This window comes from Sinocyclocheilus grahami, unplaced genomic scaffold, assembly GCF_001515645.1.
Source record: "Sinocyclocheilus grahami isolate Dianchi unplaced genomic scaffold, SAMN03320097.WGS_v1.1 scaffold36.1, whole genome shotgun sequence".
In the NCBI taxonomy this organism is placed as follows: domain Eukaryota; kingdom Metazoa; phylum Chordata; class Actinopteri; order Cypriniformes; family Cyprinidae; genus Sinocyclocheilus; species Sinocyclocheilus grahami.
Genome location: NW_015505215.1, coordinates 4,461,824 through 4,476,897, shown reverse-complemented (window position 1 = coordinate 4,476,897; position 15,074 = coordinate 4,461,824). Strand labels below are relative to the sequence as shown.

Here is a 15,074-nt window from a genome sequence, read left to right as displayed (position 1 = left end):
GTTTTATATTTGCAGGCAAAAAAGGGAGTAAAGTGAAGAATATAAGGAATAAATATCATGCTAACCTTGACAGTGTTGGAAATCATTATAACTATCCAGTGAAACATTTCTGGGGATAAATATCTTTTATGTCTTTTTAAAAATTTATATTTTGTCATTTCTCTCTCTGTAAATATACATACATATACAATAATGTGTTTCAAATGGATAATTGTTTTGTGCAGAAAACCACAATGAAATATCTTTTTAATAAAAAGTCAAATCATAATTCTATCCTTTGTTCAGACATAACATTATAATATATAGAGGCAGTTTGAACTGAATTATATCACCATCTGCTTCATTACTTTGCTGTTGCTACATTTCAATATATCAGAATTGGGATAAAAGAGACAGACTAATGATAACCAGGCATTCTCTGTTGTTTGGAGTGTGTAATTGATGAGGGAGCGGCAAAATGAGAAATAAGATATGAGGTGTTACGTGATGGGTGGTCATTATCACGGCCTTGAATGGCGATTGCAGATCAGCACTTGAGTCAGTCTCCAAATTTGGACTCGCTCCTGAAATCTAGGATGGCGGTTTTAGGGGTTTTGTTTCCAATCAAACAAAAGAGGGCTGAAACATGAAAGGCCAGCTGATTAATGTGTATCCGTGGGGTGTATGTCACTGGCACCACAAAAGATTATGGGCTCTTAGTCATCTCGTATGGAATGTAGAGCCGTGCCACTGTTAAATACACCCTTCCTGCACAACCTGCACCCTCATTAACCACATGTTAATTGATAAAAGGTCCATAAAGGCAGCCACTAATGAGTGGGGATCAACAAACTATTCAACCAGCCAATTAGAGGAACGAAGAACAGTTGTATAAAAATTTCCAGCAAAGCAATAACCTGTATTTCTATAAGAAAAGACATGCTACAGGTTATGCTTCAGCTTAGTCACAATCATTGTTTGTGGCCTTCCTTCATATGGGCTTCATTCACACTTTTTCAGTGCACTACAAGGTGTTAATTGAAAAAGAATGGCCTTGTGAAAACGGTTGTGTTTGGTCCAAATTGGCTATAAAATCTAATGGTTTAGGGGAACTTGTCTTGACATTAAAAAGGTTTATGCAGACTATCAGTTCTGTGCACAATGAGCATTACATTAGCAAACAGTGCCTCAATGTCTTTATTATACCAGTACAATAGATGGCAGGCCAACCAGTGATTTTTAAATGTTTTAAATATTTCGATTACCTGTAGTTATCTTACATGTTGTGTTTATGACTTAATATTAACTGAGAGACTAAATAGGATATTTGTTCTTTCAAAAATTAGTCATAGTTCAGGATTATTTAAGTGAACTGAAAAAAAAGCTGGAAATGTTTCTAAAAAAAGGTGAAAACTTAAAAAACATTTCTCACCATTTATGTATCACTATAATTTTTAACCTAAAACCCTGAATTTGAAGTAAAAGTGTAATGGACATACAATTTGTAAACTTTTTAAAAGATGAACAGGAGAAATACGATGCAAGCAACACAAAGAATATTTCACAAAGAGCTGCCGTTACATAATTTATTCAGTTATCCCAATTAAAGAACAAAATAAAATGGTTAGGGTCAAAGAGTCATCCACCTCTGAAATCTGCTAACATGTAAATCAAGCTTTTTTTTTTTTTTTAAAGAGATCTACACATCTTGTAACTAAACACCTGTATATGGATGAGTGAGCAGTGTTACTGACAAGACAGACAGACAGCATTCCATGAAACTCATATGACCATATCTCTATATATTTATGTTCTTTTGAAATAGGAAAATGATCCCCAAAAGCGAGATCAGGAAATTCATCAAGAGAATACAGTCACTGACAAGTTTAACCAGCAAGGTATAGAAACTGCAGATAGGGGACAAAAAGTTACAATCCACACACAGTGTAGGTGTAACAGACTTCACATACTCATCACTACAGAAACCCCATAAGGCACTGACCAGAATCATATCTTCATAGGCAAAAATATGGAATGTTCAAGAGAAAAGCAATGCAACCCTGAAAAGAAACCCATTGCACAGTGAAAACAAGGAACTGACTTTGGGAAACAGTCATGTTATGTTCAACACTAAATCTGGAATACATGTAAGGTCCAATTTCAGATCAACCACAAAAGATGACAGTTGAGTACTTTAACAACGTGATAAAACAGAGTCACAGACAATTTAAACACATTGAAACAACCAGAAGAAAAAAAATCGAAACATAAATTATTCAAATATTTCATTCACTTATAGCTGGTCTGACTAACTACTAGTTATAACAGTTAACTATATGGAAGGAAAATCTGATCCTGAAGGCGCGCGCACACACACTCCTTTGAAAGACAAACTACAATTGCAAAAAAATAAAAATAAATGAATAAAGGACTTTGGACAAATAAAAAATAAAATATGATTTCATCAGGCTTTTTCTGAAAACCATTAAAGAAGTCTCAGCCTGGATTCCCAAGACTTTTCAATAGCACTTAATATTCCATCAGTACACTGGAAAATACAACAAAGATATCTTAACGTAGAGTGACCGTAGTTTCAGATAAGAACATGTCACTATTCTAGCAACCAGACGGACCATTGAACATGTTGGCCAAGGTAACATTAACACTCCATTTTCATTATACAGAATAGAAGACTGAAAACACTACGGTGCAGTAAATGGTTCAATAGTTCCTAGAGAAGAAGATAAAAGTTGAATTTTTTAAAAACCGTATCTCATATTAATTTGGCTTCTATTTTCATTCACAGAAGATAAAACTTCAATAAGGTAGTATGCAATAGTGACATTACATTTTAGAACTTGCCAAACAATTTACCATAGCAGCCACAAGGGAGAACACTTGTGCCGTTTTCCTATGCGGCGGTCCAAAACACAATATTCTGAAGTGCCCCGTGTGCCCGTCAAGGTCCGTTTTTAATGTGATGCCTGCTCAGTTTATTACACCAGACATTCCTTTTATTGCACCAGATTCAGCAAAATCTCTCACAAAACAATAATGGAAGCTCATAAGGGACTATGGAGTCAGTGTTCCTGGCGGACAACTAAAGGATCAAATCAAAGTGCCCACTGTCATCATGAACCCAAAAGGAATGTTAGAAGTCTTAGATAAAAGCATCAACTTTTCAAATGAGAAGTAAAGAGATTCGTCTCACTGCCAAATCACGTAAGGTTTTGAGTGAGGATTTCTGCACATCCATTTGAGAGGTCCACTGAGAAGTTTACTGGGTTCCAGAGGTTGTAATTCTGGAACAACCTACTCTAGTCTTCACTCTCCTGCCTCTGAAACGTCTGTTTAAGCTGGCGTGTGTGAACCAGAGATCCCGCCAGGAGCTGCCCCTTTAGGTCAGCGTGTAAGTCTAAACCTCCCGTGTCCCGCAGAAGATCCAGGTCAGCGTCTCCTCCGCCCTCAGGGTTCACAGCTCTGCGTCTCCTCTTAAGGTCCACCCCTCCATCCTCTCTGCTCCTCTTTTCCCCTTTCTTCTCCTCTTCTGGTGGAATTATATTCTCCTTCAAGTCCCTGCCTCCTTTTTGCTTAGGCATTTGCAGGACTTCTGCTTTGTGTTCATTATCATCCTTCTTTGCATCAATGACCTGCTGTAGTTTTTCTAGTTGTACTTTCTGCTTGAGTATCCTTTTCTCTTTCTCTGCACGCTCCATGATCTCTTTATCAGTCTTCTCTCGTTCCCGTTTCAAACTCTCATCCTCGAGACTTCCCTTGCCCTGCTGCACATGTCGCGCATCGATGACCTGCTGCAGCTGGTCGAGCCGCTCCTTCTGCTCCAACAATCTTTTCTCCTTCTCGGCACGCTCCATGATCTCTTTATCCATCTTCTCTCTTTCAAGTTTCGATCTTTCCGCTTCAAGCCTTTCCTTCTCTAGCTGTTCCTTTTGCTGCCGCACACGTTCTAGCTCCTGCTCACGTGCCAGTTCCTCTCGTCTTTCTCGTTCCTTCCGCTCCTTCTCGACACGGGCCTGCACCTCCTTCTCAATCCTTTCCTTCTCCAACTTTTCTTTCTCAATTCTCTCCTTCTCTGCCTCCAGTTGGGCCAATTTCTGCCTCACTCTCTCCTCCTCTTCTGCAAGAGTGTCAGGATTGATTTTGGGCAGTTCTGGTTCTCGAGGACGCAGAGGAACACCTCGGGCACCGACCTCTGGAGGTAGTGCTCCCTCGTGCCCTGCTTTGTTTTTCAGCTCCTCCTCCTTGGGAACTTTAACACCTGCATCTAGCAACGATTCAAGGGCATTGCCGGGAAGACCAACTGCGACGTGAGCCTCTTTTGCTTCTGGGTCTTCAGGCCCTGCGACAGCTGCAGCTACGTTCTCCACCTCACCTACACCCTCTCCTACAAAAGACATGATGTATTTTATTACTGCACTGCAGACAAGATCACTGCAGCAGGAAGCGCCAACACTGGTAACACTAAAGGTTAATTGAATCATTCTCTTTTTATTTTTCATCACATGACCAGAAAAATGTTAATCTTTTACGTCTAGACAAGTTGTCTACTGTTTTCTGACTTTCAGACTCACCTGCTGCTGCCTTTGGCTCAGCTTCTCCTTCTTTCACTTGATGGACCTCCTCATTCACATCTAAGTGTTTTTCCTCATGGTCCACATGTATTTTCTGCTGTTCTAGTGCCTTTGGTTCTTCTTCTCCCTCCTTAATTTGGTGGATCTCCTTGTGTTGCTCCTCAATTACAGCCAGGAGTTTTTCCTGTTGGTCCAGAAGCCTTTTCTGCTGTTCCTGCTGCTCCTTAATTACCTGGAGCAGCACAGCATGGTCCAACTGACCCTCTGAGGATCAGCCAAGCAGAAAGGAAAAAGAGACGTTACAATGAATATATTGTAGGATGCATATGAGAGTGTAATTAACTGTGGTCAAGCATACTTGTCAGTCTGAAGAAAATGTTAGTGGTGCCTGCCCATACAAAACCTACAACCATGATGTTGTAGTTGGTCTGATAACTTTCCCACTATTTGGTGTTTTTAGTGTTACACTATATAATAGTGTAACACTATTTAGTGTTAAGCTATGTTCAGAACTGTTCTGAGATCCTAGATTTAACACTGATAAGTATTTTAGGTGGTTTCTAGGATGTTTCTATGCGGTTAGTAAGGCATCGCTAGGTGTTTGCTAGGAGATCGCTATGTTGTTCCCAGTAATTTGTAATTCATTGCTCAGCAGTTGCTAGATGGTTGCTGGAGTGTTTCTATGCAGTTAGTAGGGAATTGCTATGTGGTTGCTAGTAAATATGATACCCTAACAACATCAATATGGAATTCTACCAAAGAAATCACTTTCATCATCAAACAAGAGAAAGACTAGAGATCCCAATTAATATGAGATGGCTGTTCAGTTATGTTTCCAGAGCTATTGTACAATACACAACTAGAATAATGGTCAATGTATCAACACAGGTAACAGACTATTGGTTATTAACAGCTATAAGGGTTGAAGCGAGAGAGAATGTCTGGTAAAAATAACAGCAAAGAAGACAGAGTAGAGTGAGAACAGCAGACATAAGACACATCATCTCGTACCTGCAACAATCTTTTTAATCACTGTAGGAGGCAGGAGTCCGTGGCACAACAGAATGGCGGAGGAAGATAAGAAATCGAGAAACAAAAGAGAAAAAGACAGTACAAAGAGGGCAAAGTGCCTTAATCAAAAACAAGCCACGTGAAAGAGACAAGAGATTTAAGATTTGGTGCATTTTTGCAGTATATCTGAGTGCAGCAATGCAATGTGACATTCAGATGTTGGCCAATTTGCTGAGAGAACGTAAAACGAGCATCTGGGGGGAAAAATGGCAAGTTATACAGTGCAAAATACACTTTTGACTTTGTACTAAAAGTTTTAAAAAAAAGTATAGGATATGTATTATCATTACAAAACAGACCTGTCCTTGATGCTACTCGGTCAATACTGTGTTCTAGTCATGCTAAAATTAAAAATATAATACAAGTTTATGACAGCACATTGGTTCATAAAGCTACTGTCTAGTGGCCAACTAATAAACTTAGCACTAGGTAGGTTTTACATATAAGTGACTATATTTTCTAGTGTAAGAATTGAATTGCATTGCTTGATTACCTATTACACGTGTTGCTATGGTTAACTAAAACTATTAAAAATAATTTCCAGCAATTGAAATAAAAAAATTTATTAAAAATAGCAATGTTGTCTTGGCAATTAATTAATGTTTAAGATGATTTAAAACCACAACAAAAATAACGCTGAATAGAAAAGTTTAACAAACTAAAATTTAAATGAAAACTGGAAATATAAAAATAAAGCCAATTCAAAACGGTCAAGCCAGGAGTGATGAAGTAGAACAGAACCAGGCCAAGAGAAGCAAAGATCGCACCAGTGAGCTCAAACATCTGACTGAATGACTGAACAGAAAACGCTATTTTTCAAACCACCAACCTTTATACAGTCTATCAAACCACATTTCCTATAGATTCTGGACAATGTTCTGTCAATGTTCTGATGGATAAAGCACTCACCTTCCATCTTGTCCCCATCTCCATCCTTGTCCACCCCTTCATCCTTTTCATCTGGAACCTTCTGTTCCTTATGCTCCTGCACAAGAAACTTCTCCTTCACTGCAGGAAGTAGTCATTGAATGAACAAATCATTACAGAGTGGAAAAGGTGTGCCATGTCATTTCAAGAGAATATGAATAAAAACAAAAGGTCAAAGACGATGTTTACAAGCTACTTAGAGTTTATCAGTCATGTACGATGAACAGAAACTAGATGTTTACATTTTCTTAAGATCTGAGTGATTGCCAGAGCGTTGCTAAGCAGATGCTTATGTGTTCACTCACATTTCTCACCCTGGGGTTCAGGGGCTTTGTCCATCTCCTCTGGCTTCTTCTCTCGGGGCGCTTCATTCTCATCATGCGGTTCCTTCACTTCAGGCAGGTTTTCTGGTTCTTTATGGACCACCAAGGGCTCAACCTTCTTCAGATCCTCTGGATTTTTTGCCTTATCCAACACTTCATTAACTGCAAGCTGGTCCTGATCGACAGCCCTTTTCACTGTATCTTCTTTTTCTTTTAACTCCTCCTCTTTTACAGCTTCCACCTCTTGTGCTTGCCCCGCCCCCTGCTCAGCAAGAAGCTCCTCCTCCTCACCAGCAGGCAGTTTCTTTTCTTCCTCCACAACTATAGGTTGTTTATTTTCGTCCTCCAGTTCCTCCTGGTTTTTGATCTCATCTATCTGAACTCTGTCATGAGGGTTGGGCGGCTCATGGCGATGGGCTTCCCCTTCTGGGACTGCAACACCTGTAGAAGAGAAGCCAGATCTCTGTAACTGCTCACATGCTCTCATACGTCACAAAACCGTCCAAATTACACAGCTAAATTAACACATTACCTGCTTCAGGTCGGACCAGCTGAACCTTTTCATCCTTATTGTTTTGCTCAGCCACTTCCACAGGTACTTTAATCTGAGGGGGCTCTGCTGCTGCCTTCTCTGCTGGCTGTTCAACCTCAATTGGTGGCCTATCTGGCTTCTCTCCTGGATCAGGTTCCTGTCTATTCTCTTGCACTAGAAACACACAGATTAGACTTGTCAGCCACAATATACAAAAATAAATGAATAAATAAAAAAATATTGTCAAGTTTCTGTGCGGGGTGAAAAAAATGTCAAATTTATCCCACACCTATGGTTCTCAACCCACGGCTCTCAGGCTTCATGTGGCTCTTTAATGGCAGTCTCAAAAGTTTCATTTTTGTTCTTTAATTAGTTTTTGCCTGAGGCTTGTCAGATGTAATTTGCAGTGTAACTCAAGTTACTTTGATGAAAACCCTACTTTGGGTACAAACAAACCAGAATCAACACTGCACAGGTCTTCATCATGGCAGTGTAAAGATAACATTTAAAATCAACATGAAACGGCATATACAAGCTATTTTAGTTTTATAATCTGATATTTTTGAGAGAAACAAGAAAAAAATGGAAGGCAGAACTTGATTTTTTTTCCATCAGAAAATGACTGGACTGTTAAAAGTAAGCATTTCATACCAGAAAGGATCACCGCAGCTAGTTGGGTGGTGTCTCTAAACTACCAGTTCAAAATTTGGACACACCTTTCTCCTTTTTTAACATTTTAGAATAATAGAAAATGTGACATTTGGCTGCATTTTTTAATTTTTGCTATACAGTCCAACTTGTCCATTTTAATAGTTAGCTATAGTATATATAAATATATATCTTTATATATAAATATTAGCTATAGTTCGCAGTACTATTAACACAGCTAAAGAAAGAATTAGGCTATCTGAGAATGAAATTACCTACTTGATTAAGTATTTTAAGTATTTAAAATAAAAATACTGTCTCTGAACATATTTAATTACAAATTACATTTCTTTTTTTTTTTGTCAAGCAAAATACAAATGACAAAATACTAACGTAATTAAATATGTATTTTAAATACATTTAATTGAAATATCTCCGATTTCAATCCAAGCCATGTGTGCATGTCTTTTCTGCTGCAGCGCAGTCCTAAAAATCCCATTGAGAGTGTCCCACAAACACCAGTAGAGGGCAGCAGAGTATGAAAGACCAACAGGATACGCGTTGCACCGTAGAAGAGATTTCTAATAAGGCTATTGATGGATGCTCAGTACTTTCCATATAACCTTGCCACTCGTCCTGTGCAAAACAGCCTTTGAATATTTGCATTGTCCACACCTTCCTTTAACCTGAGCCTGTAGTGTACTACCATAACAGATAATCTACTGCACGACAGCATTTATGCATACGCAGAAAGGAGTTACACACTGCAAATGAGAAAGGATAGCAGTTATGATAAACGTTATCTATGAGAGCAAGAAAGAAACAGGGGGTTGAAAAGAAAGAAAGAGTGTACAGTAAAGGGGGTTGGGTGCACTTCCCTAAAATCCTGAAAAGCAAAGCGTGCATGTGTGTACTCCTATACTTCTACATGCCCGCGGGCCCCATGTTCCACTCACTTGCTCACAGAGCCCTACGTTTTCACACAGCTGCCCTCGCCAGCACGCCGTAAACAGGAAACAGGTGTGGAAGTGGGTGTCCGCTCAATGATAAATGCCAGTGTCAGTCAGCAGGGGGGAGTGAGAAGGAGAAGAAGGAGGAGTGGCAGAACAGAAAAGGAGAGGTAATGGTGGATAAAGTTGTTGGGACGCTCCTGCTATCTGCATTTTTTATGAGCCTCTGTCCTGTATTGGCCCGTGTTGGAGGGAACACTGTCGTTTCTGTCTTCTCCCAGATTTGGACACCCTTCCATCTCCCCTCCCATGAACGGAGCCATAATGGGAAAATGCCACCGGCCGTTTCACTGCTGCTCTGGGACAGCGAGTGCTCAGGTTTGAAGGGCGTCATTCAGGTCACTGATTCAATGAGAGGCCTGCTACTGGAGCTCATCATTTGTGCTCCTTCACTGTTCTTTCTCATTTTCTCATTCATTTCACCTTGTCCCTTTCAGAACTTCCTTTTCCATTCTGTGTCATGTCAACTGATAACTTCATAAATATAAAGCATAGATGTACCTTGTACTTCAGGCATCTCAGGGGCAATGAGGATGGGAGGCTTGTTCTCAGTTTTTGCAGGGACATCCAGAGGGGGGTTTAATTTCTGTGGCTCGTTGGAGGAAATGGACAGCGTGGTGAAGGTACTGATGAGCAGGATGCCGAGACCAACCCACAGAACCAGCTTTAAAAAAGAAATGAAGGGAGAAATTAAAAGAGAAAAGAAAGTTAGTGTATATGGTCCTCTAACCAAAAAAACTTCAAAGTGGTGTAACTCCGTAGATTATAATGAACAAAAACAAAAGTCTAATGTGCATGAGAAAAAAATGCTGGAAATTATCACAATGTCAGCAAGTTAAATATATAAATATCTGTTAAATATTACATATATAAACAGATAATTTGACGTTTTTATGACGTTTATTAAAACTAGAGGTGGTAATTGTTTGAAATCACACATTTAAATTCTTGGGGTCAGAACTGTCCATATTAAATCCAATTTCGATTCGATATATGCATAGATTTGATTCTATTTTACTGTGATAAACAGTTTAATATGTTTTGAAGAAAAACAAAAAAACAAAACACTGAATCAAATGTAAACCATGAAATTTATGTTCTTTTTATTCCCAGTTTATTCAACTCAGTATTATGACACAAATGCCATTCAAGCTGACTGTAGCCCTGAGACAAATGGTAAAACTACTCGGAACAAAAAAAAAAAACTGTCCTACTACTAATATAAAGTTTAAACTGGTAAATAAAATAGTAATAAAAATTATAAAAAATATATTTTTAAATGCATTAAAAAAATAAAAAAGAAGAAAAACGCTTGCCCTAACTGAAAATGGGGAAGGATGTATGTTTTTCCTCCAAAAATACTCCACTGCTCATGCAGTGAAGTGTGCGCTCTCTAAACTGCCCCAGTGTTACTCTACTCTCACAGTTGACGTTCACCTTTTTGTTTGAAAAACAAATCTGTGATTTGATTCAAATCAATAAACGATAGAATCATTTAAAATAATTTATTCATTTATTCCCCATCCCCTCATAGAACCGTTTAAATTCCTATAGAATCAGTGCACATTTAATTTTAGTTTAAAATTCAATATACAAAGCTGGCAAGGGTGTCGCTGGCATCAAATCTACAATAATGTCCTACAGTCACATTAATGGTGCCCCAAACGCTGATGAAATCTATTAAAGTATGCCCCTCCCAGTTCCTCTGCCCCTGATCTGAGGTTATTCCTTGTGCAGTGGTGGACCTGGGCATGTCAGGCTGCTTGGCATGAGACATGGCAGAGTGGCATCATCCACTCATGCCAACACAAACATCTGTTGTGCTCATAATGACAAGAAGCTCTTTTGGAATGGTCCTTGCCCCAATATCAGGAACGCCACCCATTTGGGTGGACTCCAGTGTTTGGGAAGTAACCCTGTGGGCAGAGACTCATAGGCATGGAAGTGTGGCATAGTTGGCACTAAAGAACAATGAACATCAGTATGTTGGCTGCTCGCAAACCACACAACATAAAAGTGATGAGGATGACATCAGCATTGTGGTTACACATCACCTAAGTTGCTTTCACTCTGTTGTGAAAGAGTAAAGGCATCTGTAATTTGGGCAGGAGACGGAGGGGGCACAGCCCGAGGCACAGTGCCAGCACACACACTGTGGGAATGATTCCACACAGCAAGTCAATGCACTCGCAGGATATCAAAATTAATGACAAACTCCATTACAAAAAGAGAGGATCAGCTGCCTTTTCTCCCTGACAAACAATTCCAGTGCATTCTTCTTTCAGATCACATCAGTAACAGACAAAATGTATGTACTCTCTTTAGATTCTTTGCCCTTTTTGTTTTAAAGAACTACACTTCCATTCAAAACTTTGGGGTCAGTAAGATTTGTTTCTGACAAAATCTCTTATGCTCACCAAGGCTGCATTTATTTGAAAAACTGTCAAATAAAATAGTGAAATATTATTAAAATAAGTGTTTTATGTATATATATATATATGTCAGACCCAGGATGGTCTCCACTATGGCACACACACAAACATATTTATTTACTATGGTACAAAACCAAAACAAAGGTAAGGCTAATGAACTATATTACTTGGAAGAATAGACTGGTGTCAGAATTATGCAATTAAGATTTATAATCATTCACTGCCAATTAATGCTAGCAAATTTCTACTTGCAATCATTGGTCATAATACTCTCTCTAAACTTAAAAGTTCCAAATGACTTGTAAAATGTCTGGTGATGTAATTAAGCAAAAACAAATAACCTCTTCCTTGTTATTGAATACATGTGAGTGTAAATGTTAATCATTTTATCCAAATAAAGTTTGAAAAATATTTTTCAAGATAAATAGTAAAAAAAAACAAAAAAAACTGAGGTCCGATTTTTAAAAATGTTTTTGAAAAAACAAAAGCTGAATTTCTAGCAGCCATTACCCCAGTCTTCAGTGTCACATGATCCTTCAGAAATCATTCTGATATGCTGATTTGGTTCTCAAGAAACATTTCCTATTAAACCCAAGCCTGAGCTAACTTGATAACATGAACAGGTAATATTATCTGATTTGTTTTTACTAGGCCTATATTTAAACTTACCTTGACATGCTGTAAGTAATATAACACCATTTTAACAGTTTTAAAAATCACTGTAACACTGCAGCCTAAGGTGGCTATTTGCTCTAAGATATAAACCAAAATAAAACAGTAAGTAAGTGTGCAAATCTATTCCAACCTGCACTATATTCAGACCCAGCATGAGGAGGCAGTTTAAACTGGAAAAAATGGCACAGGCAATCTACACCATCTCATCTCCTGAATCACCACATCCATCCTCCATCAGTCTTTCTCCCCAGACCGCTCCATCACACGCTCCCCCCTCATCCTTCTATCTGCCTCCTACCATCCTTCCTCCACGCTGCCCTTGTGTTGCAAGGCTGGGCAGTGGGCCCAGGGGGTGTATTTCATCCTGAGAGCATCCATATTGTTTTACTCAAATTTATGCCCTGCAGTGTCTGCTTCCCTATGGTTGGATTTGTGGCCGTGAGGACACGCCGGTGGCCAGCGGAGCCATCATGGAGGACAGAGCTACGCCTTTACCCCATTCAATCGTCTCTGCGAGTCTCACCTTCCCTTCTCTATTAGTCTAATTGGGCCCACTGAGCCAAATGGAGCCTAAGCCAGCGACAGCCAATCTCCATGAAGAATGAATAAAACATGGCCCACCCCACCTTTGCCTAAAACACACCTTTATTATCCTGTTCCACTGATAATGAATGGACAGTATAGAGAGGAAGGATTGATTGACAGAGAGATATTTTAAAGGGGAGATGAAGTGGGGTATGACATCATAGGGGTATTAGGGAGAGTAAAACATATGTGGGCACACAAACAGACTTACCATTAGGAATGAGGATGCCGCCCAACATGGTGCCAAAAACGATGCAAAGAGTGATGCTTTTGAAGCGAAGGGGTGGCATATACCCACCTGCAGCGAAGGTGCCATCCTTTTGCTGAAAAACAGAGACAAACAGAGTACTTTCACAAACCTGTTACTAGATTCCAGGCACACATGTTGCTCTCCAAGCCTCTGTTATAGCTGAACAAGTGAAATGCATGTAAGGATATTGGGTTTGGCATGTAAGCGTCATAAACCCCCTCCGCTCTGTTGTCAAAATGCCAGATTTAACGACAGCATAAAACCCTTCGCCCAACCGCGAATCTAGCCGTGATTTGAGCTGATTCAGCGTGGCAGCGGTGGTGAGACAGCGAGCCAATGTCTTGGATGGTTTATGGAGGAGATTTGGACCTTTTGTCATCAATCCAGCCCTTTTTATTTCCTCCTGAATCTCTCAGTGCCCCAGCAGTCTGCTGGCCGTGGAGGCTGGATCACGAGTGTCTGAGCGGTGGAAGGAGACTTTGGAACTCAAGGGATCTATACTGAGGGACAGAGCAGGCAAATGCATGCTGACTGAGACCAGACTTGGGGTCTGACATCAGCCCTGTGTAAATATGTTAGGCTCAATGAAGTCTTTATTGAGTCCATTAAATTTAGCAAAATACTTCTGCAGCTGGTGCAGTTTATGTGCATCAGGAAGGAGACACCTGAGTTTGTCCAGACAATGTCCAGATGGTGCCAAGTAAATTATTTTAAACATGGGCCAAGAATTATGGGATGTTTAAAAAATGGGTATATTTTGTAGGTTAAATTGGTGGGCAAACGGGGATGTGTACAACCAGTTCCAACCAGTCACAATACACATCACAGGGACTTTTGACAGTCTCAATTCTACTTTATTATAGGTAAATCCTTGTCCACACTCAGTATCTCATTCAGGATCTCAAACGTAATTGGTAAATGCAGTTTAGTGAGAAAAATGGTGTAGAAAAATGTAAAACTATAAAATAATAAAAATAATTAATAATAATATTGTTGCAATATAATATTTGACATGTTTATAATATTATATATTACAGTATAAATAGATTTTTATATACAAACATATATTGCTATCTATACATTTTAGGAAGGGGCTCGGTCGCAAGGGAAACTTCATATTTGGGGGTGCATGGCATCAAAAATTTAAAAACCTCTGTCTTTGTAAAACTGTTACCTGCTGCTCGAATAGCATGGTGTTGATAGCCTGTCTGCAGGGCAGGATCATCATGGGAAAGCCCACAGCCACAGACATCATGAAGCCCACACGGATCATTTCCGTTACCAGGTTTGATGGAAAGTTCATCAGTACGTTCCCGGCAATGTTATCTGTGAAGCTCACATAACCGAAGAACCCCACCTAGAGGAATACAGTACAAAGCATAGTTAAGCGTTTCAGTCTTATGAAGAACAAATCTGCATAATACTCAAGACAATATCAAACAGCATTCATTTTCAATTAAAACCTAAATATCAGATAAGAAATAATGTAAGGCAAGACTTGGTTTTATTCAACAGGATTTGATTGGATCATGAAGTTATGTTATAGTATTGCTTTATTCTTTTCTGAGCACAAATCAGAATCAGAATGAGCTTTATTGCCAAGTATGTTTGCACATACAAGGAATTTGTTATAGTGTCACAAGCGGAGACAACGACAACACAGATAATAAAAATGAGATGTGAATAAAATACACATGCATAAATATAAACCACAAAAAAAGAATAAATTGTATGTACAGGTGTGGTATAGATGGAATAGGAAGAGAATAAAATTAAATAAGTTGTAGGGATGTACTAGGGTTTAGGGTGATAAATAATTATAAGGTTATTGCACATACTGTACTTTAATTGCACAATGGGAGGACATTAACTGTTCATGAGGTAGATTGCCTGGGGAAAGAAACTGTTCTTGTGCCTGGCTGTCCTGGTATTCGGTGCTCTGTAACGCCGACCAGATGGCAAACCGTTTTGTTGGGTAGAGAGCGGAGATTCGCCATATGAATGCTCGGCAACGGCGTCCTGAATCCGCGCTTCACGAGCACGCCGGCTCGCT

At 39.3% G+C, this 15,074-nt stretch overlaps 1 protein-coding gene across 1 annotated transcript in view; it reads right to left on the bottom strand.

The window, feature by feature from the left end:
* Positions 1-1,655: 1,655 nt before the first annotated feature.
* The window catches only part of LOC107581650 (putative sodium-coupled neutral amino acid transporter 10), a 28,086-nt gene continuing 14,667 nt past the window's right edge, over positions 1,656-15,074 (bottom strand). Inside the window, exons 10-20 of the mRNA XM_016267272.1 lie at positions 14,196-14,378; positions 12,983-13,094; positions 11,587-11,601; positions 10,961-11,040; positions 9,581-9,743; positions 7,422-7,595; positions 6,872-7,330; positions 6,549-6,647; positions 5,580-5,600; positions 4,569-4,832; positions 1,656-4,381 (exon numbers count right to left, since the gene is read on the bottom strand). Coding sequence (XP_016122758.1) covers positions 3,297-4,381; positions 4,569-4,832; positions 5,580-5,600; positions 6,549-6,647; positions 6,872-7,330; positions 7,422-7,595; positions 9,581-9,743; positions 10,961-11,040; positions 11,587-11,601; positions 12,983-13,094; positions 14,196-14,378 — 2,655 coding nt within the window. The 3' untranslated portion in view covers positions 1,656-3,296. The remainder of the gene's footprint in view (positions 4,382-4,568; positions 4,833-5,579; positions 5,601-6,548; positions 6,648-6,871; positions 7,331-7,421; positions 7,596-9,580; positions 9,744-10,960; positions 11,041-11,586; positions 11,602-12,982; positions 13,095-14,195; positions 14,379-15,074) is intronic.